This window comes from Podarcis melisellensis (genome assembly GCF_964234715.1).
Source record: "Podarcis melisellensis genome assembly, chromosome: 10".
In the NCBI taxonomy this organism is placed as follows: Eukaryota; Metazoa; Chordata; class Lepidosauria; order Squamata; family Lacertidae; genus Podarcis; species Podarcis melisellensis.
Genome location: NC_138542.1, coordinates 76,029,139 through 76,055,911, shown reverse-complemented (window position 1 = coordinate 76,055,911; position 26,773 = coordinate 76,029,139). Strand labels below are relative to the sequence as shown.

At 44.7% G+C, this 26,773-nt stretch overlaps 2 protein-coding genes across 7 annotated transcripts in view; one reads left to right on the top strand and one right to left on the bottom strand.

Annotated features, from left to right (window-relative positions):
* Window positions 1-1,624: 1,624 nt before the first annotated feature.
* On the bottom strand, window positions 1,625-26,360 carry LOC309378618 (uncharacterized protein). Of its 6 annotated transcripts, none has more exons than XM_081927031.1 (3): window positions 26,197-26,360; window positions 21,509-21,647; window positions 1,625-4,422 (listed from the first exon to the last, which is right to left on the bottom strand). In XM_081927031.1, exon 3 carries the CDS (start codon window positions 4,236-4,238, stop codon window positions 2,313-2,315), a length of 1,926 nt encoding a protein of 641 aa, XP_081783157.1. In that variant the 5' UTR covers window positions 4,239-4,422; window positions 21,509-21,647; window positions 26,197-26,360; the 3' UTR covers window positions 1,625-2,312. The 6 variants fall into 6 exon arrangements, with proteins under 6 accessions (XP_081783157.1, XP_081783156.1, XP_081783154.1 ...); XM_081927030.1 differs by lacking the exon at window positions 26,197-26,360 and adding an exon at window positions 25,666-25,829; XM_081927028.1 differs by lacking the exon at window positions 26,197-26,360 and adding an exon at window positions 20,054-20,158.
* Window positions 8,984-26,773, top strand: part of LOC309378575 (uncharacterized protein) — a 127,133-nt gene continuing 109,343 nt past the window's right edge. Inside the window, exon 1 of the mRNA XM_081926886.1 lies at window positions 8,984-9,146. The gene's annotated coding sequence lies outside the window, so the exon portion shown is untranslated. The remainder of the gene's footprint in view (window positions 9,147-26,773) is intronic.

The following is a 26,773-nucleotide window of genomic DNA, read 5'->3' as shown; positions in this document are numbered from 1 at the left end:
GGGGGCGCCTGCTGGGATCCAGTGAGTCTCCTCTCTCCCAGGATAGGGCCCATGGGGAGAGCGGGGGTCCCAGGGCTGCATGCCAAGAGGGGGGCAAGTCAGGGCGCGGAGGGTCGCAGGAGGGCGGCAGCTCTGCTCTTCCTTTGCATGGATGTGCTGCTGGCCCCTTGGGTCCAGGAGAGGGGAAATGCATGCAGAGAAACCCCATTCAGATGTATGGATCAGTCCCCTTGTATAACTGAGGTTGTCCACGGATGGAAACATTCGGACATGAAATATACCCTGGTCCCTAAAACCTCACCTGTGAAAAGAGAAGGAAGGAAGGAAGGAAGGAAAGAAGCAAGGAAGGAAGGCAGAGAAGAGAAAGCGCTTCCTCTTGCAGGGCAGAATAAAACCCGTGCAACTCCCTCCCACAAGAGGCAGAGGCCAACAATAAAGGTGGCGTTAAAAGAGGAGGCCAATCTGAAGGAGGAGGAGAGGGCAATGGGCGGCTCCTCTTCTCTGCCTCCCCTATAGGAGGGAGGCCTCTGGCCTGATCCTGCAGGGCCCATTTTCTCCTCCAGTGCTCAGTTCCTCCAGATGCAAATTTGCCCTCTGAGACTGCTGTGGGTTGGACTAGATGATCCTTGGGGTGCCATCCACCTCTACAGTTCCATGAAAGCACCACTGGAGGTCTCACAAGCCAAGGCATCCAGAGCAGGAGAGGTCCTGCTGGAATGGAAACAACCAGTGCAACTGTTTTAAAACAGGAATCCAATGTGTTTGTTGTGGGGGGACTCAGTGGGGAGGGGTAGTCCCCTGGATGCCACCTTGATCTCCTTGGACAAAGAGGTGGGAGAGAAATGCCATTCATAAAGAGAGGCAGCCCAGCCAATCACCTGGCTGTTGCATTTTGGGCCGGTTCCTGAGTCGCCTTCAAGGCAGTTCCACACAGAGAGCGTTGCAACTATCCCATCTGGTGCAGAGCAGGGAGAACCAGGACCATGTCCTCTCTGTCCCAAAAGGTCTGTGGGGTGGGGAACTAGCCTGAGCTGGACATGGGTCTCAAGCGACCATGATGGACCCAGGAGTGCCCTCAAGTATTCATGACTGGGGAGGGGGAGCGTAAAGCAATGTAACATCATCATCAATACTGTTAGTTCCCTGTCTGTAATCCGAATCTCCTAGAGCAGATTACAAAATTTTTAAAAACCAATAAAACAGTTGAAAACACATTACAGTGTTACCTCAGGTTAAGAACTTAATTCCTTCCAGAGTCCGTTCTTAACCTGAACCTGTTCTTAACCTAGACACCACTTTAGCTAATGGGGCCTCCTGCTGCCGCCGTGCGATTTCTGTTCTCATCCTGAAGCAAAGTTCTTAACCCGAAGTACTATATCTGGGTTAGTAGAGTCTGTAACCTGAAGTGTCTGTAACCTGAAGCGTCTGTAACCCAAGGTACCACTGTACTCTCATAGAAAGGCGAGTCCTACTTTATTTGCTTTTAAGTGCACACACAGAGGCAGCCGTCTTGCATGCTTGAGCAGAGCAACTCCAGGGCATGGGCCAAGTAGCAGCAGGATGGGGGCCACGTGCAGAGCAAGTCCCACACTGAGGTCAAAAACACACACAGAGAGGCAGCAGGACTTCTTCAGTAATAGTTTACTGAGCTTTCAAAGCATACAGTTCTCACTGGGTCCCCAGTGAGGCACAAAACGTAGCTCCTGAGAGCAAATCCAGTTTCAGCAGTAAAAAAATACAGCACGCAGGATATCCAAGTCAGGCACACAAACCGGCAGAAGGGAGCAAGGGAGGAAAGAGGCTGGAAGGACACAGGGCAATGGAGGTGTGTCTTTCGCTTCCTGTCGTCTGGGAGGGAAGTCAGCAACTCAGCATCTGCAGGGGCTTCACGAAGAAAAGCTTCCAGGCAAATGGGCATCACAGAAACACACACTGTGATTCTTGGTATGTTGCCGTATCAATTGTTTTTGAAAGGTTATCACGATGTGGTCTAGAAACCAGTTTGGAACAATATATCGCCCGGCCCTAATCCTCACTGACCACCAGCAATCCAGATAAACACTCCTTTATAAATAAAGCACTTTTTGCAATCTTTTCATTTAAACTGCTTCTCCTCTTTGAGGTTGTTGATGGTTTGAAGGGTTTCAAGTACTAAAGTTCTTCTTGTCCGTGAGTCTGTTGATTTAGAACTTCCACTAGGACTGAACCTATATCTACCTTCCTCATATTTATAAGGTTTGTGTTTTGTGTGAGTTTGTTAACATAAATCAAGGGTTCCATTCTGACTGAAGCTGCTTGCACAGTCCATACATTCAAATGATTTCTCCGCTGTGTGTCTGCTGATGTTTTCTAAGGTGCCCACTCTGCCTGAAGCTCTTTCCGCACTCCATGCATTTATATGGTTTCTCCCCTGTGTGAGTCCGTTGATGTCTTCTAAGTTTTCCATTATCAATAAAGCTCTTTCCACACTCCATACATTCATATGGTTTCTCCCCTGTGTGAGTCCGTTGATGTCTTCTAAGTGTTCCATTATCATTAAAGCTCTTTCCACACTCCAAACATTTAAATGGTTTCTCCCCTGTATGAATCGGTTGATGTATATTGAGCTGTCCACTCTGACTGAAGCTCTTTCCACACTCCATACATTTATATGGTTTCTCCCCTGTGTGAATCCGTTGGTGTATTTTAAGGTCTCCATTCTGACTGAAGCTCTTTCCACACTCCATACATTTAAATGGTTTCTCTCCTGTGTGAGTCTGTTGATGTCTTCTAAGTTTTCCATTATCACTAAAGCTCTTTCCGCACTCCATACATTTAAATGGTTTCTCCCCCATGTGAGTCTGTTGATGTGTTCTAAGGTTTCCATTGAAACTGAAGCTCTTTCCACACTCCAAACATTTATATGGTTTCTCCCCTGTGTGAGTCCGTTGATGTTTTCTAAGGTCTCCACTCTGACTGAAGCTCTTTCCACACTCCAGGCATTTAAATGGTTTCTCTCCTGTGTGAGTCCATTGATGTGTTCTAAGGTGTCCATTGAAAAGGAATCTCTTTCCACACTCCAAACATTTAAATGGTTTCTCTCCTGTGTGAGTCCGTTGATGTCTTCTAAGTTTTCCATTATTAATAAAGCTCTTTCCACACTCCAAACATTTATATGGTTTCTCCCCTGTGTGAGTCCGTTGATGTCTTCTAAGTGTTCCTTTATCACTAAAGCTCTTTCCGCACTCCAGGCATTTAAATCGTTTCTCCCCCATGTGAGTCTGTTGATGTTGTCTAAGGTTTCCATTCTGACTGAAGCTCTTTCCACACTCCATACATTTAAATGGTTTCTCCCCTGTGTGAGTTTGTTGATGTCTTTTAAGGTTTCCATTATTACTAAAGCTCTTTCCGCACTCCAGGCATTTAAATGGTTTCTCCCCTTTGTGAGTTTGTTGATGTATTCTAAGGGTTGCATTGAAACTGAAGCTCTTTCCACACTCCAAACATTTATATGGTTTCTCCCCTGTGTGAGTCTTTTGATGTTTTCTAAGGTTTCCATTATTACTAAAGCTCTTTCCGCACTCCAGGCATTTAAATCGTTTCTCCCCTGTGTGAGTTTGTTGATGTATTCTAAGGGTTGCATTGAAACTGAAGCTCTTTCCACGCTCCATACATTTAAATGGTTTCTCCCCTGTGTGAGTCCTTTGATGTCTTCTAAGGCTTCCACTATCACCAAAGCTCTTTCCACACTCCATACATTGAAATGGTTTCTCCCCTGTGTGAGTCCTTTGATGTCTTCTAAGGCTTCCACTATCACCAAAGCTCTTTCCACACTCCATACATTGAAATGGTTTCTCCCCTGTGTGAGTCCTTTGATGTCTTCTAAGGCTTCCACTATCACTAAAGCTCTTTCCACACTCCATACATTGGAATGGTTTCTCTCCTGTGTGAATCCTCTGGTGCAATTTAAGATTACTATTCCGACTGAAGCTCTTTCCGCACTCCATACATTTAAATGGTTTCTCCCCAGTGTGAGTTTGTTCATGTTTTCTACAGTTTCCATTCTGACTGAAGCTCTTTCCACACTCCATACATTTAAAAGGTTTCTCACCTGTATGTGTCCGTTGATGTAAAGTTAAGTTTTTCCTCTCACTGAAGTTCTTTCCACACTCTGTGCATTGAAATCGTTTCTTGCCCATGTGAGTCCGCTGATGTCTTCTAAGTTTTCCACTACCAGTGAAACTTTTTCCACTCTCCATACCTTTAAATGGTTTCTCCTCTGTTTGAGTCTATTGATGTGAGATATGTGTGCTCATTCAGTGAAGCATATTCCACATTTCACACTTTTTAATGGCTATTCCTAATGAAACGAAAGGTTCCCCATCTCCCGGAATTCTGACTGTCTTCTGTATCACCTTCTTCAGAATGGGCGGAAAGGCAATCCTATTTTGGATTCTAGGAAGAGAACAAAGGGAAAGAGAACACATCAAATGCCATTAGCAGCTTTTCTTATTTCAACATTTCCTGTATTCCCCCGCCTCCTACCCATGTTCCCAGTTTTTAGGAAATGAAGATGCAATGATGTCAAATGATAGTAATGCATCACCACCTTTCATAATCCTCACTCATTGTTAATAGCACAGCATGATCTTGGAATACAGCCTTTTCAAATCAATTGTTTCCTCACAAGCAAAGGCAGCTGCTCTCTGTCCATGAAGAGGTCCCCCTTTTCTCTGGTTCATCGTTCCTTTGGACATTCCCCATCCTCGGCATCATAATCCTCCATCCACCTCTCTCTCTCTCTTTTTAATCAGTTTTTACTGATTTTCATTATTACACATACACATAGAATACATACACTCATTATACATTTATCCATCCACCTAAGCCTTAAGCTCTGCCGAGCTTCGGACTTCCCTCCATCTCTTCAGTAAGTATCATATAGTTATAACATCACGTATTCTATTTAATACTATTTTGTCTTATGCCGTTAGAGCTACTCCAACCCTGCCAGTGTCTTTAAAGTTTTACCATTTTCTCTTACATATACCAAATATTTACTCCAATTTTCAACTTCTTTTCATCTTGGTCCCGTATTTTTCCCAACAATCTAGCCAATTCTGCGCAATTCATCATTTTGGTCTGCCATTCCATGATTGTAGGTAGAGTATCAGTTTTCCAGTTCTGGGCCAACATAGTTCTAGCTGCTGTCGTGGCGAACAGGAAAAAATTTTTATCCTTCTTTTTAATTTCCTTCCCTTTCAATCCCAATAAAAAGGCTTCAGGTTTTTTTAGAAAAGTTTTTTTTGTACTTATATATACATTTATTTATTATAAATATTTTTTATTAATTTTCCAACATACATTTATACTATCCAATCTAAATTTATCACATATTTTCTCTTTTGGACTTCCTTCAGCCTCTCTAACAATCATCCATTATTCAATTTTTTAATTACACATTTCCTAATTTTTATATTGCAATTTATATACCTTCACCCTCTTATTTTTCTTCTACACAATATTCCTCAAACATTCACAGAGCTTTTTGAAATCCCACTAGCGTTGTTTGCTCATCACATATACATTTCAAATAATCTGAAAATTTTCCCCAATCTTCGATGAACTTTTGGTCTCGTAGATATCTGATCTTCCCCGTTAGTTTATCTAGTTCTGCATAGTCCATCAGTTTCATTCTCCATTCTTCTAACGCCGGTAGTTGTTCCTGTTTCCATTTTTGGGCCAGTAGTATTCTCGCTGCAGTTACTGCATATTGGAAAAGTTTACAGTCCTTTCTATTTATCTCATTTCCTACTATTCCTAAAAGAAAAGCCTCTGGTTTCTTAACAAATGTATATTTCAACATCTTTTTCAACTCATTATATATCAGTTCCCAGAAACCCTTCACCTTCTTGCAATCCCACCACATATGGTAAAATGTTCCCTCTTTTTCTTTACATTTCCAACACTTATTACATGTTTTATATATTTTTGCCAATTTTACGGGTGTAATATACCATCTATAAACCATTTTCATAACATTTTCCTTTAACGCAGTGCATGCCGTAAATTTTATATTTTCATTCCATAATTTTATCCAGTCATTGAACTGTATATTATGACCCAAATCTCTGGCCCAGTGTATCATAACCGATTTAACTTCCTCGTCTTTTGTATACCATTCCAGCAACATTTTATACATTTTAGATAAAATTTTGTACTCATTATTTATTATTTCCATTTGAAATTTTGATTCTTTTTCATCAAAACCTCTTTCTTTAAAATCCTTTTTAAACATTTCATTAACCTGATAATAATGCAACCAATCATATACATGCTCCTTCACATCTTCATAAGGTTCCATTTTCCATTTTCCTCCTTCTTTTATTATCAATTCTTTATATGTAATCCAGTTCCCCCTTAAATTGACTTTCTTAAGACTCATAACTTCTAACGGAGATAGCTAGTGGGGAATTCTTGGTTCTAATAAACTTTTATACCTCTCCCATATTTAAATGTCAAATATCTTTAATACGGTCAGTGACCAGGAAGCAATTTATATATATATAAAAAAAGACATTAAAAGTAGCATTGTGCTACAAATAACAGTAGAAATATGGCCAATTCACAGAATTGGTGCTTATATTTATGACCAGGTTTCGACTTCTAAGGTTTTTAAAAATTCAATTCAGGTGTCTCTCCCATATTTCTATGAGAGATCTTCTAAAGATGTGGTTTTCGAAACCTTTATGGATTTTTTTCTTCTCACACCATAAATATGGGTGCCAGCCAAATCTGTTATCAAAACCTTCTAAATCTAACAAATCAGTATTTTTTAACTTTATCCATTCCTTCAATCAACAGAGACATGAAGCTTCATAATATAATTTCAAGTCTGGCAGGGCGAAGCCTCCTCTTTCTTTCGCATCCGTTAATAACTTAAACTGAATTCTTACCCTGCCAGATATATCTTGAAATTGCTCTTTGCCATTCTTTAAAGATCACTGTCCCCTTGATTATTGGAATTGTCTGAAACAAAAACAACATCTTTGGCAGCACGCTCATCTTAATCATTGAAATTCTCCCCCAAAAAGATAACTTCATTCGACCCCACACCTCTAGATCTTTCTTTATTCCCTTCCACACTGGCTCATAGTTATTCTGAAACAAATCAAGATTCTTAAGGGTTAACCAGATTTCCAAATGTTTAACTTTTTTCACCACTTCTATCCCTATTTGTTGTTGCATTTGTTTCTATCATACCTTGTTCCATATTTTTTGTAAGTATTTTGGTTTTTTTCTTATTTAATATAAACCCTGCCACTTGACCAAATTGTTCAACTTCTTCTAAAACTACTTTTGCACTTTCCAGCGGTTCTTCCACTTTTATTACCAGATCATCAGGAAAGGCATTTACTTTATACTGATTCTGGCCTACTGACACACCTTTTATTGCTTCATTTCTCCTTATTGAATTTAAGAAAATTTCCAGAATAATTTCCAATGAATAACATTGGTGAGAGAGGGCATCCTTGTCTCGTACCTTTTGATATTTTTAATTCTTCTGTAGTCCTGTTGTTTACAATAAGCTTCGCTCTTTGTTCAGTATATATCGCTTTTATTCCATTAAAGAATTCTTTCCCCACTTCCATATATTCTAATTTTTTTAACATAAAGTCCCAAGAAATGTTATCAAAGGCCTTTTCTGCATCCACAAATATTAACGCAGCTTGTTTCTCATTCCTGGCTGTCAGATATTCTAACAAATTAATTATATTCCTTATATTATCTTTCATCTGTCTGCCAGGAAGGAAACCCGCCTGGTCTTTATGAATAATTTCTTGTAATATCTTTTTCAACCTCTTCGCTAAGATACTTGCAAAAAATTTGTAGTCCGTATTTAGCAATGAGATAGGCCTGTAATTTTTAACTTGAGTCAAATCAGAGTCTTGTTTTGGAATTAGTGTAATAAAAGCTTCTTTCCACGTCTCTAGCATTTCTCTATCCTGAATAATATTGTTCATGACTTCTCTCAGCGGTGTAGACAGGATGTGCCTCATTTCTTTATAATAACTTGCTGTAAATCCATCTGGTCCTGGAGCTTTCCCTTTTTTCAACTCTTTTATGGCTTCTTTAATCTCTTCCATTTCTATAGGGGCGTTCAGCCTTTCTATCTTTTCTGTCGGGATCTTCTGCACCTTTTTTGCTTTTAAAAATCTTTCTGTTTTTCTCATGTTATTTTTCTCTTTACTATTATATAAATGTCTGTAAAAGTCCAAGAATCCTTTTCTGATACCTTTTGGATTAACTATCTCTTCTCCTTCTATGATGATTTTATTTATTGTATTCTGTTCCTTTCTTTTCTTAATTTGCCATGCCAGCCATTTGCCTGATTTATTTGCAAATTCAAAGTTCCTTTGTCACAATTTTTTTATATTCCACTCCACTTATTTATTTATTATCGTAGCAAACTGTGTTTGCAGAGCTTTTATATTCTGTTTTATTTTCAAATTGTCTGGTTTCTCAATTAATTTTTGTTCATTGTCCATTATTTGTCTTAAAATTTCTTTCTTGCCTTTCTCTCTGCTTTTATTTTTTATTGAATTCTGTTGGATAAAAAATCCTCTCATCACCGCCTTGCTGGCATCCCACACTACATTCATTTTTGTACCCTTATTACAATTGTTCATAAAATATTCCACCAGCTTCTTTTGTGCCCCCCTAAAAGATTTTGATCATCTAGAAGGTAATCATTAATTCTCCATCTGAATGATCTTTCTTCGTAACCTCTTATTTCACATTTGATTGGATTATGATCTGAGATCACTCTGTTGGATTTGCAGACTCCTGTACACAGCGGAAGGATGAGCAATACATGCCACATGCTTAACTTTATTTTATTTACACTTCAATGCTGAGAGATTACAAGCATGCATCTTGCCTCTGCGAGAGCAGAGAAGCAACTTCTCCTCGGAAATAATAATAATAATAATAATAATAATAATAATAATAATAATAATAATAATTTATTATTTGTACCCCGCCCATCTGGCTGGGCCTCCCCAGCCACTCTGGGCAGCTTCCATAAAAACCAAAAATACACTAAAATATCACAGATTAAAAACTTCCCTGAACAGGGCTGCCTTAAGATGTCTTCTGAATGTCAGGTAGTTATTTATCGCTTTGACATCTGATGGGAGGGCGTTCCACAGGGCAGGCGCCACGACCGAGAAGGCCCTCTGCCTGGTTCCCTGTAGCTTTGCTTCTCGCAATGAAGGAACCGCCAGAAGGCCCTCGGCGCTGGACCTCAGCGTCCGGGCAGAACGATGGGGGTGGAGACGCTCCTTCAGGTATACTGGGCCGAGGCCGTTTAGGGCTTTAAAGGTCAACACCAGCACTTTGAATTGTGCTCGGAAACGTACTGGGAGCCAATGTAGGTCTTTCAAGACCGGTGTTATGTGGTCTCCGCGGCCGCCCCCAGTCACCAGTGTAGCTGCCGCATTCTGGATTAGTTGTAGTTTCCGAGTCACAAAGCTGCCGCATTCTGGATTAGTTGTAGTTTCCGAGAAACAAAGAACACCGAGAGAACAGTGAAAAACAGGAAACCAGTGTACGTCACATCCAGTCTCCCATTCCCATGGGAAACCCAACAGTGCTCTGACTGTGGAATGCAAAACATTGTCCCGTGACAAGCACTTCGCTGCACAGTGAAGAAAGCAGAAACCAACATCCTCACCCTTTCTGTGAACATCACTGGGCAGCATGTTCGTACAATATCAGTACAAACCCAACTTCTGTACATAGGTACAGTGTTGATCCCTTGACACAATCTTGGACAATACATCAGCAGGAATTTCATTACCTGGCATATAGGACACCGTTACGAGTCCCTTCTGAATACATTCCCTAGCATGTTGCAATTTCAATTGCAAGTGCTTCGTGCTTTGCTTACAACCTTCAGAATTCAGCAAAGCCAAACATGCTTTGTTGTCCTGGTAAACCTGGATTGGACATTTGACAGGAATCTTCATGTCTTTGCACAATTGTAACAACCATTCACAATCCTTAAGTGAATAAGACAGTGCATTCAGTTCAGCTTCACAAGTACTTAAGCTAATTGTTGTTTGCTTCTTGCATGACAAATCAAATAGTCCCTGATTGTACATGTAGCAAACTCCAGATGTACTTTTCCTGTCTGTAGTATCACTTCCAAAACTTGCATCTGCAAATATCTCAAGACCACCAGACTTCTGATTGCTAAATCTCAGTCTGTAATGCATAGTGCCTTTCAAATAGCGCGCTATGCGTTTCAGAGCTTTCCAATCCTTAACAGTAGGATTGTTGACTTGTCTGCTTAGCAAATTACAGCTAACAGCAATGTCAGGTCTTGAACATCTGGCAATGAAGTTTAGCTTGCCTAGCACACTTCTGTACAGTGTAGTGTCAGAAAATGCTTCTTCAGTGTCTTCTACCTGATAACCTGTTGTCATCGGTGTGTCTACAGGGTTAGCATCCATCAGGTTTAGTTTGTTTAACACATCAGCAATTTTCCGTGACTGGTGTACTAGAATGTTACCATCTTGATCTCTCTCTATTTCCAGAGATAGGTAGTTGTTTACCTCACCAAGATCTTTCATGTCAAAGTGCTCTTTCAGTTGAGCTAGGACGTTATTGTACATTGTGACATCTTTCCAAAAGAATAAAATATCATCAACATAAAACAAACAATACAGCTTCTTTTGCCCCTCCTCTTTGACAAATACACATGTGTCAGAGCTGCCTCTAGGTCCCAGCTCACAGAGGACCAACGCTAGTCAGTAATAATGTACAAAAGTCTTTATTGAAGTTCAGTTTCCATTTCCAAGCTGCAGCGTGCAGCTCTACATCTTAGAACCTAGACCGGCGAAGCTCCATCTGAGTCTCTGCCCCCTAGACACCAGTTTAAGATTCTAGCCTTACTCCACCTCTTCCGTTGTTCTTTCCTCCTCTGGGTCCGTCTGCCCCCTGGGGTTTCATCCTTTCTCGACTCTTCTGACGCTGACCCCCCTGATTCTTGTCCCTCCTTCCGGCGGGCTTTAGGACCTGGTTCCCTATCCGGGCTACCTGCTGTGCCACTCGCCTGTACATTTGAACTTGGCGTGCGCGCCCACCCGGTAACTTTCCTCTTGACCGTTTCCCCGCTCTCCGATGGAGGCGTGGTCAATCCTGACTCATCTCCTCTTGCTGGTGGTGAGTACACTGGTCCCAATACCTGGGACTCCTCCCCCCACTGCGTTCTGGTGGGGAAGCTGGTCCTGATTTCCAACTGCTGCTCTGGGAGTCCCCGCTGGCCCCTTCCTTCTGGGGTATCCCCCTGGTCACCCCCCTTGCCCTGGCCATCGGCGCTCCCTCCTGTGAATCTTCTGATTCGCTGGAGAGGCTCATGGAATCCCTCGGACCACTGTCACCGCCTACACTCCCCTCGGATTCCTCCCCTCGCTCTCCATTTCCTCCCTCTCCTGTGCCTCTGCTCCTGAGCCCCTGACAACATGGATCAGCTTTCCCTTGCTGAAAACCTAGAGAAAACAATACTTCAGTGAGTTTTGTGTGCCAACACCATGCACTTTGTTTGAGACCATAAAGGGACTTCTTTAGAGCACAAACAAATCCCTGTTTTACCTGTACGCCATCAGGTGGAAGCATATAAAGTGATTCACCTAGAGATCCGTACAAAAACGCTGTATTCACATCGTGGTGACTAACGTGTAGATTTTCTTCTGCAGCTAGCTTGAGCATAAGCCTAATGCTCTCATATCTCACTGTGGGTGAGTAGGTCTTGTGATAGGCTTCACCTGGTACCTGTGCAAAACCTCTGGCTACCAATCTGGCTTTGTGTCTGACTACCTTGCCATTTTGATCTGTCTTCGCTTTGAAGACCCATTTGCTTCCAAGCAGTTTCATTCCTGGAACTACTGGAACTAGCTCCCAAGTTTTGTTCCTTTTTAAGGAATCAAGCTCAGCCTTCATGGCATTTAACCATGGCTCAGCTTCCTTTGAATCCAAATCCTGGATTTCTTGGAAACTTGAAGGTTCAAATACCTTCTTGGAGCTTTTAACAGCTGCTACTGCTGTCTTAGCAAATTCATCAGCAAATCTCTTTGGAGGTCTGCCTTTTGTGGCTCTTTGTGACCTGTGAATTAGCCTTAAGTCCTCAACACTTTCCTCTTCCTTCTTAGGAGAAAAGTGACCTATTGTGAACAATGGTTCTTCCAATTCTTGATCAGAGCTTTCAGAGGGTCGCATAGAGGCTTTCGCACTCTTGAAATCCTCTGAATCATCCGATTCAGTTTCAGACTCAGAATCAGAACCTTCATCAGTGGGTGTGGGTTGTTGCGGCTGCTTTTGCTGTTGTCTATCCTCAGTCTCATCACTGTCATCAGGATAACATTGGAAAATTCCCACATTCTCCCCCCACTTTGCATTGTACTCAACACTTCTTGTGAGCTTAATTGTCTTAGAGTCAGTCATCATTATTCTGTAAGAACCTTTCTGATAACCTAGAAAGATACCATGCAATCCACGCTTGTCTAACTTGGAGCTTTGTGGTGTGTGAACCCACATGTCAGAACCAAAAATTCTCATGTGTTTGATGTATGGTTTCTTGCCAAACATCTTCTCATATGGGGTACAACCAATCGCTGAAGATAACCTGCGATTATAACTGCAAACAAAACACGAGAGAGATTCGGCCCAATAACTCTCTGGAAGCTTGGCATCATGCAGCAAGGTTTTCAACCCTTGAAGCAATGTTTGATTTGGCCTCTTGCAAAGTCCATTCTGCCATGGCGAGCGAGGACTAGACAAATCGTGTTGAATTCCTTTCTCAGTCAGAAAAGCTTCAAACTGCTAAGAAGTGAATTCCCCCCCGCGATCAGTGAAAAGAGTCTTTATCTTCTTACCATGCACATTTTCCAACCAAGCACAGAATTCCTTGAACCTTGGAAAAGCCTCTGATTTCTGCTTGAGATTGTACACATAAATATACCTGGAAAATGCATCAATGAGAACCATAAAGTACCTATTTCCACCCAAAGAGGGCGATAGTGGACCAACCAAATCAGCATGAACAACCTGGTATGGTTCTGTAGCTTGCGTACTAGACACCTTACCTTTCGCAGCCATTTTCACCTTGTTTGCTGCGCATGCCTTGTACTTCATGTGGTACTTGCAGGGTTCAATAGTCATACCTTCAACCAAGGCAGGCATTTTAGATACTGCCTCAAAATGCAAATGGCCAAATTTCCTGTGAAAATCATGAATGCATCCTGCATGCAAACTTTTGATAGAACCTGCAATGCAACAAGTTTCATCCTGCACAACATCATCATAATACAAAACAAACAAACGATCAACATATTCAGCATGCAATACATAATTGTTTTTCTTTGTGATGGTGCATTTCTTGTTCTTGAAGGAAACATCAATTTTCCGTTCATTCAGCTGCGCAACACTGAGTAGATTGTGTGTGGCATCTGGTACGTAAAGTACGTCTTGTATCGATAAGTCCAAACTGTGAAGAACAACAGTTCCGTAGCCTTGACTGGGGATCATGTGGTCATCCGCCTGGTGAATCGCACCTTCCTGCGGTGTAAAAGACACGAACAGTTGCTTATCGTTGCACATGTGGTGGGTCGCTGCTGAATCAACAATGAAGAAAGATCTAGACGTCTTCTGGACCTTTGCAACCTTTGGAGTGAAGCGTGAGACCATTGCCTTGTGCTGTGTTGTCCTGGACACTGGACCTCTGCCTTTTCTTTGGCCTTTTCCACGCGATGAGCTTCCGCTGCGCTGCTCTGTCTTGGCCCTGGGATATTTGCATTCCCTCTTCATATGGCCTAGACGTCCACACGAGTAGCATTTCACTGCCTTCAAAGCTTTGGCGCCATCTGGTGGTTCCACTGCACTCTGGGATGACGTCTGTGAAGACTCCCCCTTACCCATGCAGCTAGCACCCCGGCGTTCTGCTTCATTCAGAATCATGGCAGTAACATAGGCTACTGTGAGCTGAGCAGTTGGCTGAACAGCAATCTGAGTGGCAACGGACTCCCAACTTGGACCCAAAGAATGTAGTATCATGAAGGAATACACAGCCTCTGGAAAGGTGAGTCCTCTCTGTTGCAGCTCATGTCTCAGATTCTGCATCTCCATCAGAACACACTCTTGGTTGAATTTCAACTTGCATGATTCTTGGAGTTAATTCATTAGATACCCATATTTGATAGATTCGCGACATTGACTGATTCGATTCTGAATAAAACGTAAACTGTTTGTCAAGTGGATGTCTCAGTCTCCAAATGTCTATTAAGTTACAATTCTTAATCATTGAGGGGGAAAAACTTTGGTAGTTTTCCCTCTTTACTCATTCCTGATGCTCTCAGTCTATCCATTTCCATTGACACTACTCCATTCATATCTCCCATTATTATAATCATTTGGTCCATATAATCAAACAGTTTTTCTTCCAAATCTTTATAAAAATCAGTCTTGTTTCCATTTGGTGCATAGATCCCAACTGTTATTATTTTTTCACCTTGCCACTTGATCTGGATTGCAATTATTCTTCCTTCTTCATCTTTGAAAATTTGCTGAGCTTCAATTTTATTTCTTATATACAATACCACCCCTCTCTTTTTGTTTTTGTCTGATGATATAAATTCATTTCCTAGTCTTTTGTTGATCAAAACTCTTCTATGTCTTCTCGCCACATGTGTCTCTTGTAAACATATTATATCCAAATTTTCCTTTTTTAGATGGGTGGTACATGTTCCCCGATAAATCAGGGCATTACATTTATGTCCCAGATACCTCGATATCTGTCTACCTTATTGGTTGCGTCGCATAGATTTGCTTTTGTTAGAGCCAGATTTAATATGTTCCTCTCAAATGTGCTGAGCAATAGATTTTCTAACGGTAAAACCTCTGTTTTATGCGCACGTGACAACAAATCAATAGAATCCCTTTATCATATCATGTATAATTGTCCTTTATATATTGTTCCCCGATCAAGGATTCTGAGTTCAATCATTTTGGAAACTGTTGCTAAACCACCTGAATTACATCTAGCCTATCTACTGCAGGACATTGACGCTTATAGAACATTACAGGTTGCCAGATTCCTGAATTCAGTTCTTTCATATAAAAGACTTCATGGAATGCTGCATGTAATGGGAATTGGGGTTGCTTGTGTGTAAGCCACCAACTGCTCCAAGCTGCTTGGGTGGTTAAACCTTTCCCTGGCTGAACAGCCCTTATGCACAGCTGCCTCAGTCGCTGGCAGAATCCGTCAGTGCGCGTTTTCTAAACTTCTTCCAACATAAGAATTCTTTGACTCCAAGTCTCCGCCTAGATTCTCTGCACGGAAGCCTTCTGCGCAGAGTGGGCGTGCCAAGTGGAGGTCCTGCACTCTCCCCTCTGATCTCACTGGAAGAGTCCCTGAGCCTTCCCTCCGAAGTACTCTCAGCCTCCCCTTTCTTCCTGGTGTCATCTTGATTCCCTTCCCCCACGGAAACTCTCTCTCTCTCCTTGCTAGTTCCCTCCCCTGCATCATTGGGGCTACTTCTCTCTCCGCTAGTCTCAGATGTCAGTTCCCTGACACTGCATGACTATTAAAAATCTAATAAACTCTATCCACCATCTTTATATTCAAGGCCACAATATGGTACATCTAGAGATTGTATGTAACGTGAAGGAGATTATGCGTTGAAATATTTTAGCTGATATTTTAGAATGTAAAATGCTATTTTATTTATTGACTGGTTTTACCTTGTGGGCTTATAGCCGAATAAAGCAGTGTTTCCCAACCTTTTTTGGGCAAAGGCACACTTGTTTCATGAAAAAAATCTTGAGGCACACCACCATTAGAAAATGTTTAAAAAATTAACTGTGTGCCTATATTGACTATATATAAAGTAACTCTCTTTAATAGGCATCAAATAAACACAAAGAAAGTATTTTATAATTACTTTATTATGAAATAGGACGCACCTACTTTTTTGGGGGGGGAAATAAAGGAAAAAATTTTTTCCTTTATTTCCCCCCCCCAAACCAGGTCGGGGAACAGTGGGATGGCGGTGCTGCGCCTCCCCGCTGTCCCCCGAGCTTGTGGGGCTGGCCCATGTCTGCCTGGCGCAAGGGGCGCTCTGCTTCAGGGCGCCCCGGGCGTCGGGCGGCAGGCTACAGTCCGCAGCATGGGGAACCCTCTGTTTCAGGGTGCCCCACGCGCCCCCCGGGTGCGCAAGGCTTGCCAACACGAGTGCGGAGCACGGGGCGTCCTCCGAAGGGCGCCCCGTGCTCCGCGCTGCCAGCTGCTGCCCGCAAGCCTTGCACTCTCGGGGGGAGATCCCCCGGGTGCGCAAGGCTGGCCAACAGCAGCGCGGAGCACGGGGCGTCCTCCAAAGGGCGCCCCGTGCTCCCGGCTTCCGCCCGCAAGCCTTGTGCTCTCGGGGGGAGATCCCCCGGGTGCGCAAGGCTTGCCGACACCAGCGCGGAGCACGGGGCGTCCTCCGAAGGGCGCCCCGTGCTCCGCGCTGCCGGCTGCCGCCCGCAAGCCTTGCGCTCTCGGGGGGAGATCCCCCAGGTGCGCAAGGCTGGCCAACACCAGCGCGGAGCACGGGGCGTCCTCCGAAGGGCGCCCCGTGCTCCACGCTGCCAGCTGCCGCCCGCAAGCCTTGCTCCCGCCGCCCGACTCGCCCGCCTCCCTCCCACGGCACACCAGGCAACGTCTCGCGGCACACTAGTGTGCCACGGAACACCGGTTGGGAAACACTGGAATAAAGTATTATCTATCTATCCTTTTTTAGATATTGTTCAATTTTATTCCGTTTTTTCCTATCATTCATCACATTAATATTCCAATTCCATAATTTTAACGCCATCTTGGTATCCTAATTAATTAAAATTTATTTAAAATTGTATATTCTTTCTTCTTCTTCTTCTTCTTCTTCTTCTTCTTCTTCTTCTTCTTCTTCTTCTTCTTCTTCTTCTTCTGTGTTTCTTCCATCTTCTTCTCCCTCTCCAAATCCTCTTTCCCCCTTAGCTCCTGCTCCTGCTGCTGCACCTCTTATTTCTTCCTCTTCTGATCTTAATTCCTTGTATCTTCTCAGAAACTTGCTTGCTTCCTCTGGGCTTGTGTGTTTGTGTTTCTTACTTTTATAGAAAAAATAGATCCCCTCTGGAAATTCCCACTTGAAATCTATTTTGTTCTTCTTTAACATTTGCACCAATGGTTTATATGGATCTCTCTGTTTCAACAGTCTGATTGGTATATCTTTAAAAATAATTATATAATTCCCATCGATATTCAATCTTTTCTCTCTGTTCTTCTGCAAGATCATATTTCTCATTTCTCTGTCCTTGAATATAATTAGACAGTCTCCCGGAGATTTCCTTGTCTTAGTTGTTCTTGCCTTCATTCTAAATGCATTTTGCACTGTCATAGCTACCTCCTCTGGTTGAAGTTCTAACCATTGTGCTATTTCTGCAATCAGTGTCTCTTTAATATTTTTACCCTGTACCTCTGGTATGGCTCTCAACCTCAAATTAGTCTCCCGCTGCCTCAATTAATTCATAGCAATCACATCCAAGACTTCTTCTTGTGTTTTATTAATCTCCAACATTTCTACCTTTATTTTCTCCTCTTCTCTCCTCACTTCCTTCATTTCCTGTTTTGTCCTCTTCATCCCCTCCTCCAACGTTTGTGTTCACTTAGTCACATCTTTCAATTGTCCCTTTAATTCATTTACTGTTTCATCAATTTTTTTGTCCATTTTTCCAATCCTTTTGTCCATTTGTTCTAATTTGGCCTCTAAATTTTTTTCACTCTGCTTTATATCGTTTTTAATTTCTCCAAACATTTTCAATATTTCTCCCTTAAAATCTGACTCTTGTTTTGAGCTGGTTGTCCCCTCTTCACTTGTTTTTTTCTGCTAGTGCAACATACCTTTTAGTCTCTCCACACTCCTACCAAAGTTAATTGATGCACCAAAATTAGCACAACCAGTATATAAGGCCCAATACAATATTTAGCAAAACCCAATAACATATAAAAACTAACACCGAACTCCTCTGATCAATATATCAACCCAGGTATTTCCTACATCACAAAATAAATGGCCACAATAAAAATAAAATATAACCCAATGGAGATACTCTTATTATCTTAAAAAATCCCAAAGGAGAGAATATAATTGTGATTGTACTTTTAGCCTTTTTGTTAGGAGAATTCACTAATTCACAGTCCTCAAATTTCAAATTTTTGCCAAGGTTTTAAAACTTTTCATTAATGAAGAGACAATAGAAAGACGAAAATCTTCTTGCCACCACTTAGGCTAATTCCAATCTATCATTTCGAAAATAAAATGCAACAGGGGAAGAAAAGGACCAAACCATAAAAAAGTAAAAAAATATATATTTTCTCAGTTTTGTTCTTGCCAGTTATTTTAGATTTTAATTATACTCCAATTATAATCCAATGTAGTCTTCAAACTCTCCAAACCCAGATTAGTCCAAGGAAGGAAGTAAAGAAGAAGTAGCAGAAAACCATAAAATAAGTCCCACAAAAAAGAAAAGAAAAAGGGAAACAAAAACAAAAATAAAAATTATATCCAGAGCAGGATTCTTCTGAGGGACGATCTCAATCAGTTGCCAGCCTTATCCATTCGTTAAAACCACTCTACAAAGCTTCTGCAATGGTGTTATACTCCAACGAGAAGGGAAGGAAGGGGGGAGGGGTAGTGGGGGGCAGTGTTTTTTTAGAACTTAATTTTGACGCTCACCATCAACCCTTAAAACCTGTGGCATTGTTCAATTTCAAAAGTCAGATTATTATAATCTATTACAGTGCATAAAACTTCCCCTTTTGTCCATTAAAATATTCACTTCTCCAAAAACGTTGAAGAAGAGAAGAGAAGAGTTTGGATTTGATATCCCGCCTTTCACTCCCTTTAAGGAGTCTCAAAGCGGCTAACATTCTCCTTTCCCTTCCTCCCCCACAACAAACAGGTGAGTGAGGCTGAGAGACTTCAAGTATAGCAATGTAACAATGGCGACGGAAGTCCTTACATCCAGTTGTGCAGTTCTTTATTAAAAGTGAAACTAAGAATTCCGTCTAATCTTGTCTCTTTCTTTCCCCCACCAACACACTGAAGATTTGCCAAAAAAAAAGTCAAATGTTCCTCTGCTTCCTCTTCTGTTTCTTTTTTATCTTATTGCCAGTTCTTAGCTATTTTCTTAGCTTAGAAGTTTTAGAGGAGAAAGCGGCAACGACCGCTAGCCATTACTCACACAGCTCGCTCCCGCTCTGCTGACAGTTCTGCGTCTGTTTTCAATTGCAGATACAGCTGAACTCCATGTTTAATTCTTTTTGCTCCGAAACCTCCCTTTAGCCTTGAACTTCCGAATTCTATCCCAATTAGGTCCGAATTTCTTAAGCTTGAGTGTCGGTCACTTCCCTTGCAAGTTCGGGGCTACGATTTTTAGAGGATAGTTAATGGCTTCCCTCTGCCTGCTTCTCTCTCTGCCGTACTCTTCACCCTTACAGGGCTACCTGACGGCCAGGCAATTTGCAAATTGGCTTGCCGGGAACCAATTCAATAAAAATCCTTCCTTAAGTAAAGTTACTTTCCGTTTCTTTGTCCTTCAAATGGATTTTCCCCTTTCACGTGGCTGGAGGACCAGACGGGGAGACTGCCATAGAGTGTCAGGAAGAAAGGCACAAAAAGTAAAGAAGGGGATGAAACCTCCAAAACACGGAGAGAGCAGAAAGGGAGGGAGAGCAGATAAAAAAGAGAGAAGGGGGGGAATAAGGGTGGGGGAAGGGGATACACGAGGGGCGATAGAGTAAGGAAAGGGAGGGGAAAAGATCAGGAAAGAAGAAGAGGGGGGGAAAACAGGAGTAAGAAGTAAAGATAAAAATAAAAGTCAAAGACTTATTCTCCGTGTTGTATTCCAAATACAAAATCTTCTTTTTCCGGTTCCTTATCAGCTTAATCCATAAATTCTCCACTCAAGACCGATAATCAAGCATTATGAAGCGTACCGTTTATCTCCTCCCCCACATAGAGGGCGAAAAAAGCAAAGGAGAGGCTCAGATAGAACTTTAGCAGATATTCACAGCAATCCCCCAGTCTCTTCTTTCTTGCTCCTGCAAACGTACCAACTGTTACTCCAACATAGACTTCTGCCCAACCTCTTCACAAACAGTAGGAAAAAAGCAGAGTTCACGGGTGTTCACTGGTGGGCATTTTAAGCTCACTCTCCGACCACTGGCACAGGACGCTTCAACCAAGACGATACAAAGAAGTTTTTCCTCCCCTTCTATGCCTCTCTGTTGTTTCCCCACAAATCTTTACCTCAGAACATACTAACCAAGGATTTTCTGTGAACCTTACTTGGCGGCTGCTTTCTTACTTTCAGTCCTCTCTCAGTCTTCCGCCAGACGCCATTTTCTCCTTACCGCTGGGACGGACTCCCTTTTTTCACCCTCAGCACTCCGCATCTTGTTAATTTTCTTTTCTAAAATCCGCACATAATAACTGCTTTAGTTTTAGTCCAGATTTGTTTTCTTTGTTTGGAAGCTGGCCGCTTTCAGTCGAAGCTTGAGACTGCACAGCGCGGGGTCTGCTGCTTCCCCTCGGTGCCTGCAGCTCAATCCCGTCCCCAAGCTTCAGTTTAGCTTTAAAGCCTGTGAAACAGGAGAGAACGTCCAGGCTCTGCCAGGTACTCTGCCCCCCAAGATACTCCTCTCAGGGTATGGAGGTCCACGTAGCCTTCGTAGCCCCTCTAAAGCCCCCACACTACTCGAGACCCCCCTGAGGGCTGCCTCGCGCTTCTTTCCCTGATCGCAGCTCAACCGGAAGCCCCCATCCACCTCAATCTCTTCATGAATCACCTGCACAGCCCCATTGGCCTCAGGCGGTCCATACGGATGATGTGAGACCCAGGTCTACATCTTTTCCAGGGGCTGTGGCCTGGGTCAATCAGAGAGCTAGTGACAAGGCTTGGTGCTTGGCGCCAGCTGAATGGGTGCTCAGGGAAGCTCCTGTTCTGGGAGATGGACCTCCATCTACATGCCTTGCATTGCATGGAGAGAGCAGGAGAAGCGTAAGGAAAGCAGCTGGCACATGGGAATCCCCGGCGGAAACACCCACCCCAATCGTTCTTTATAATGATGATGTGCTGCCTGATCTCAGGCCCGTCTTTTGACACAGGACTACCCTAATCTGGCAGTGAATATTAGCTGGATATTAAGGGCAAATATATAACTGTACGTAATAGAAACTTCAACCTTGAATACGTAGTATTGAATCATTGATGGCCTGAAGTTGTGTTATTTCTGGAGACATGAATTTATTCCAGTTCTGTCTCAAATATCATAATTATAGGATGTCATGGGATGTTAGAGGAGCGGTAGTTCCTTTAGTGGGGGACATTGTCATGCACCTTCTGCAGTAAATTATCCACCCTTGGTCCCCACCCTGCACTCAGCTCTCACCTGTGGCTTCCAGAAGCTGTCAGCATGCAACAGAGCTTCAAGCAACGGCTTCAACCGGCTGGCAAAACCAGGTGAGGAAAGCTGATAGGTCTCAAATCCTTGGGGGGCTGGGCAATTCTGCTGCACCTGAAGTCAAGCCCTGGTGGATGGAGAGGAGGAGAACAACCGTGAATCCCACAGTCCAGAAGGCAGATTCTGCCCGTGCTGAAGAGGAAAGTGAAGGGCAGATGGGATCGTCAACCAGGGAAGGGAGCCCATCGAGAAGGAAAACTCTGGTCCTAAACATTCGCGGCCTCGTGAGTTATTTTCAGGAGAAGAAAAGGCTATGGAGGAAAACCTTACACAAATCTTGAGTGGAGTTTAGAAGATGCTTGGATAGTGTCCTGCACACCTCCTGCCAGCAACTCCTGCAGCCAAGCTGGTGCCTAACATACTGCTCTGCTGAGAAGGGGGTCTTGTTGTCTAGGCAGCCCAGGACCCCCAAACACACTGCCCAGGCCGCCATTGCTGCTAACACAGCAGTTTCAGGTGGAGAAATCAGCTCAGACCTGTGTACCAAAGTCTCTCTGATGTGGAGCAAGGGAAACAGAAACGCTACTTACATCATACAGCACTGTAAAAGTATTCAAAATATTCGGTTTTTGAAGAAAAGACCACCATGTATCAGGTGGCCCCTTGAAAGCTAATGAATGTATTGTGCCTGGAGCTCTTGGGGGTGCAGGACCAGGAAAGCTTCTGCAACCATTAACCTTCCAATTGGGATTCAGGCCTCATCATGGAACTCACACTGCCCTGGTTGCTGTGACTGATGTTCTCTGAATGGTCTGAGGGGGAAGCTGTTCCTGGGTTCTGCTGGAGCTCTCAGTGGCTTTGGAGACCTTTGGCCATGGTGTCCTTCTGGACCCTCTAGGGGAGATGGGGGAACTGCTGTGCAGTGGTTCCCCTCCTTCCTCCTGGGCCATGTCCAGAAAGTGGTGGGGGGGGATGAGTGTTCTGACCCCTGGGCTCTCACTTGTGGGGAGCCTCAAGACTCCATCCACTCCCCCATGCTTTTTAATATCTATATGAAGCTGCTGGGAGAGATCATCAGGGGTTTTGGGCTGGGTGTTCACCAGTATGTAGATGATGCCCAGCTCTTCTTCTCATTTAAATTGGAACCAGTGAAGGCGGTGAATGCCCTGTGTTGGTGCCTGGAGGTGGTTTGAGGATGGGTGGCAGCTAACAGATTGAGGTTGAATCCTGACAAGACAGAAGTACTGTCCCTGGAGGACGGTCAGATGTGGAGGATTCCCTGGTCCTGAATGGGGTAACTGTGGCCCTAAAGGACCAGGGGCACAACCTGGGGGTCATTTTGGACTCACAGCTGTCCATGGAGGCGCAGGTCAGTTCTGTGTCCAGGTCAGTTCTGTCTGCCAGCTCCATCTGGTACGCCAGATGAGACCCTCCCTGCCCTCGGACTGTCTCACCAGAGTGGCGCATGCTCTGGTTATCTCCACTTTGGACTACTGCCATGGGTTGTACATGGGTCTACCTTTAAAGGTGACTCAGAAACTGCAACTAATACAGAATGTGGCAGCTGGACTAGTAACTGGCAGCAGCCGCGGAAACCACATATCACTTGTGCTAAAGGATCATCCCTGGCTCCCAGCGCATTTCCAAGCACAATTCACACTGTTGGTGCTGACCTTTAAAGTGTCATAGTTGCATTTTTCAGGCATAGAAAAGTATTGATCTAATGTAGAGAGATCAATCATTCCTGGTCTATTGCTTCAAGAAGGTTCTGTTGGTTTTACTCTGTGTGATTCAAAGCTGGAGTTTTCTCTAGCTGGAACATTTTAGCTGATCAGGGAGTTTCCTTTCTGCTGAGAGCAGGTGGTGGGATAAGTTGTAATGAGATTATGCTGAACCTTCCTTATTTTGGGAACCAGATGAAGCTGGTTAAATTGGAGTGAGCCAGTCTTGTTATCCCGTCCCAACCTTACTCTGACACTGAATTGTTTATAAATTGCAGTATTGAAAGGTGCCTGGTCCCACTTCCTATTCTGCTATTTCAATACTCTGCTTGTGTGCGTCTTACTTGAGTGTAAGATTCAGGCAGGTAGCCGTATTGGTCTGACGCAGTCAAAATTAATAAAAAAGGAATTTCATAAATACTTGAAATACTTGTTGCTGAAAAGAGACTTGAAAGAGAAGTTGCTGAATTACAACTTATTACTAAACTGAAAACGATGGAGAGGCCTGGTCTGAATAGAGATATTGGATTCTTGTCTCATTACACATACCAAAGCTAGTTTTGGACATCTGCATACTATCCCATGCTTTTTCCTGTAGGACTAATTGCAGTCATTAACAGTTGTCAACAGCTTTACCATACCCATCTCCTACTACCCTTCTGAGAAAACCCCCACCCCACCCTCCCACTATATATAAGGGTCTGTCTAGTGACTTCTGTTTCAGTGTATCTGAAGACGTTTGCATGCACACCAAAGGTTATACCCAGGACAATCTTAGTTGGTCTCTAAGGAGCCACGTGACCCGGAAGTGTCTCTGGACAGCGCTGGCCCCTGGCCTCTTAAGTGAGATGGGCGCACAACCCCAGAGTCTGTCAAGACTGGCCCGTACGGGCAGGGGTACCTTTACCTTTACCTTTAAGGAGCTACTGGGCAATTCTTTTTATTTACTTGAGTGCTGTTTTTGTACGCCAAGTGAAGTTTTTATTTAAGTTAGGTCTTTGCTATGTTTAGGATCCTGTTATGCTTCTTTGCATTCAGTAATAAATTTATTTGCTGAATAAAATGTTTGCTGCCTCTTAGCGTTTTTTCCTACTCTGCTAATTATATGTCAGACTTGCTCTGGAGGTCATTATGCAGGAGCAAGATCTGCGAGATGAAGCCCTCAACAGCCTCGGCCCTGTAGACCTGAAGGAGCGTCTCCACCCCCATGGCTCAGTCTGGACACTGAAGTCCTCTTCTGAGGGTCTTCTGCTGGTTCCTTCCCTGCGAGAAGCGAAGTTACAGGGAAGCAGGCAGAGGGCAAGGAAATGGGCAGCTACCTGACATTTGGAAGACAGCTGAAGGCAGCCCTGTATCGGGAGGATTTTAATGTTTGATGTTTTACTGTTTTTTATATGTGCTGTAACCTGCCCAGAGGGGTTGCGGAAACCGAACCAGAAAATGGCTCCTTTGACTGGGAAGATTCATGCAGTCGCTGTCATCGGATGCTGATGGGTTGTATCTCAGCTTGTCAGTCACTCTGACATTGCCTAGAAAGAATGAGAGGAACAGAAATGCTTTTGAGGTGCAACTTCTGTATCAATCCTGAGAGCCATTCCATGGACTCTGCACCCCTGTTTCTGATGACAGGTGTACATTATCCTCACCCTCAGCGGAAAAGACAATAAGGATGGAAGCCTGAGAGAGAGGAAAAGGCTTCTGGCTGCTTCCTGGGTGGGATTGCGGAAACCAAGAGCCGCTTCTGAGAAGGCCTCCCCCCTCCCCTCTTCCTCTCGGGATTTCCTCTCCTCTCCAGGGGACCAGTGGGTGGACTGGGCAGAATGGCTGTGTCTGGACAGGGCAGGGACTTATGGGGTGGAAGGAGGATGGAGCTTGCAGGAAGGAAGGGGTGGGGGGACTGGACCCCCACTTTCCAGGGATCCCTCTCTGGTCGCCTTGAAGGGGGGGGTGTCGATTCCTGGGCAGGAGAGAGAAGCCAAGGCGGCCCCCCGAGATTCCCCAAGGAAGCCAGAGGGAGACTTTTCTCCAAAGACTGGTCCTCCTATCTTCCCCCCCCCCATGCTGTGCTTCTTTGCCCCCGGGATGCTCTCTCCCCCCACCCTTGGCCCCCTTCCTCTCTCCCGGGGTCTCCCCTGCACCCAGAGGCCCCCTTGGCTCACCCCTCGCCCCCCATCTCTCCATCCTAGGGGCCCCCCCGAACAGGAGCAAGGGAGGGACAGGGGGGTCTCTATCCAGGCGCCTCCCGCACCCCTTAACCCTTTCCTGGCCCGCTTCTCCGCGCCCCAGGGAGTCCTCGTGGGTGGGCGCCCCATCTCCGCCCCTTCGCAGCACGCGTGCCGGGATCCCGGCCCCACGGAAGGCGCTTGAGGGAGCTGGAGGGGTCTCTGGGTCCTTTCCTCCCCTCTCCCCCCGCGACCACTTTACCTCTTTGTCCTCGCTCCTGATTCTCCTTTCCTGCAACATCCACCGGGGGGGGGGTCCCGTGCCTCCTCCCTCCCCTTTCCGAAAGCGCCCCCCCCCCAAGCTTTGGGGCAGAGCAGCAATCCGGAGTGGAAGCTCCACTTCCGGGAGAAGCAGGCAGTTTGCAGGGGGGGGGTCATACCCCCATTCCCGGAAGCCGGATGGCGTGAAGGAGGAGGAGGAGCAATGTATAGGGGGCGGGATGTGGGCTTGTGGGGGCGGGGTGAGAGGAGGGAAAGAATTGGGGGGGGGGAGGAGAAGGTTTCCCCCTCCCCTCTTCCTTCTGGATCAGGAGAGCGGGGGAGGGGCTGATCCCGGAGATCCAGCTGCAAAGAGGGGTCCCCCCCACAAGTGCAACATCCTACCCCACCCCACCAGCTTAGATCCCTCCGTGCTTTAGGTCTTGGTGCTGTTCAAAGCAGGAATGGAGGGGGGCAGCTAAACGACACCCCCCAAATCCCTTTCCTCCCCTCTCCCCCCCCGCGACCCCTTTACCTCTTTCTCCTCGCTCCCGATTCTCCTTTCCTGCAACATCCAGGGGGGGGGGCCTGCCTCCTCCCTCTCCTTTCCGAAAGCGCCCCCCCCCCAGCTACGGGGCAGAGCAGCAATCCGGAGTGGAAGCTCCACTTCCGGGAGAAGCAGAAAGGTTGGGATGGAGGGGGGCTCCCCCCCCCACATTCCTGGAGCAGAAGCCGGATTGGCGGAGGAGGAGGAAGGGGTGGGATGTTTGGGGGCGAGATCTTTGTGAGAGGAGGATGTGCCGGGAGGGGAGGGAAAGAATGGGGGGGGGGAGATGAAGGGTCCCATCCCTCCTACCAGGTTTGCATTGCAACATCCTCCCCTCCCCTCCCCCACCCCACGAGCTTAGATCCCTCCGCGTTTTAGGTCTTGGTGCTGTTCAAAGCAGGAATGGAGGGGGGCAGCTAAACGACTCCCCCCAAATCCCGGCTCCCCACCCCAGCCTCTGACTCAGGCCAGGACAAGGACCCTGGACACAGGCCCCGTCCAGGCACAACAGCCAAGAGGCTCAGCAAAGCAGCCTGTTAAGGAAAAATCTAGGTGTGAGGCTGCT

What these genes read in the sequence shown, in the direction of transcription:
- LOC309378618 (XM_081927031.1), bottom strand. Translation starts at nt 4,238, where the DNA reads ATGGAGAGTGGAAAAAGTTTCACTGGTAGTGGAAAACTTAGAAGACAT.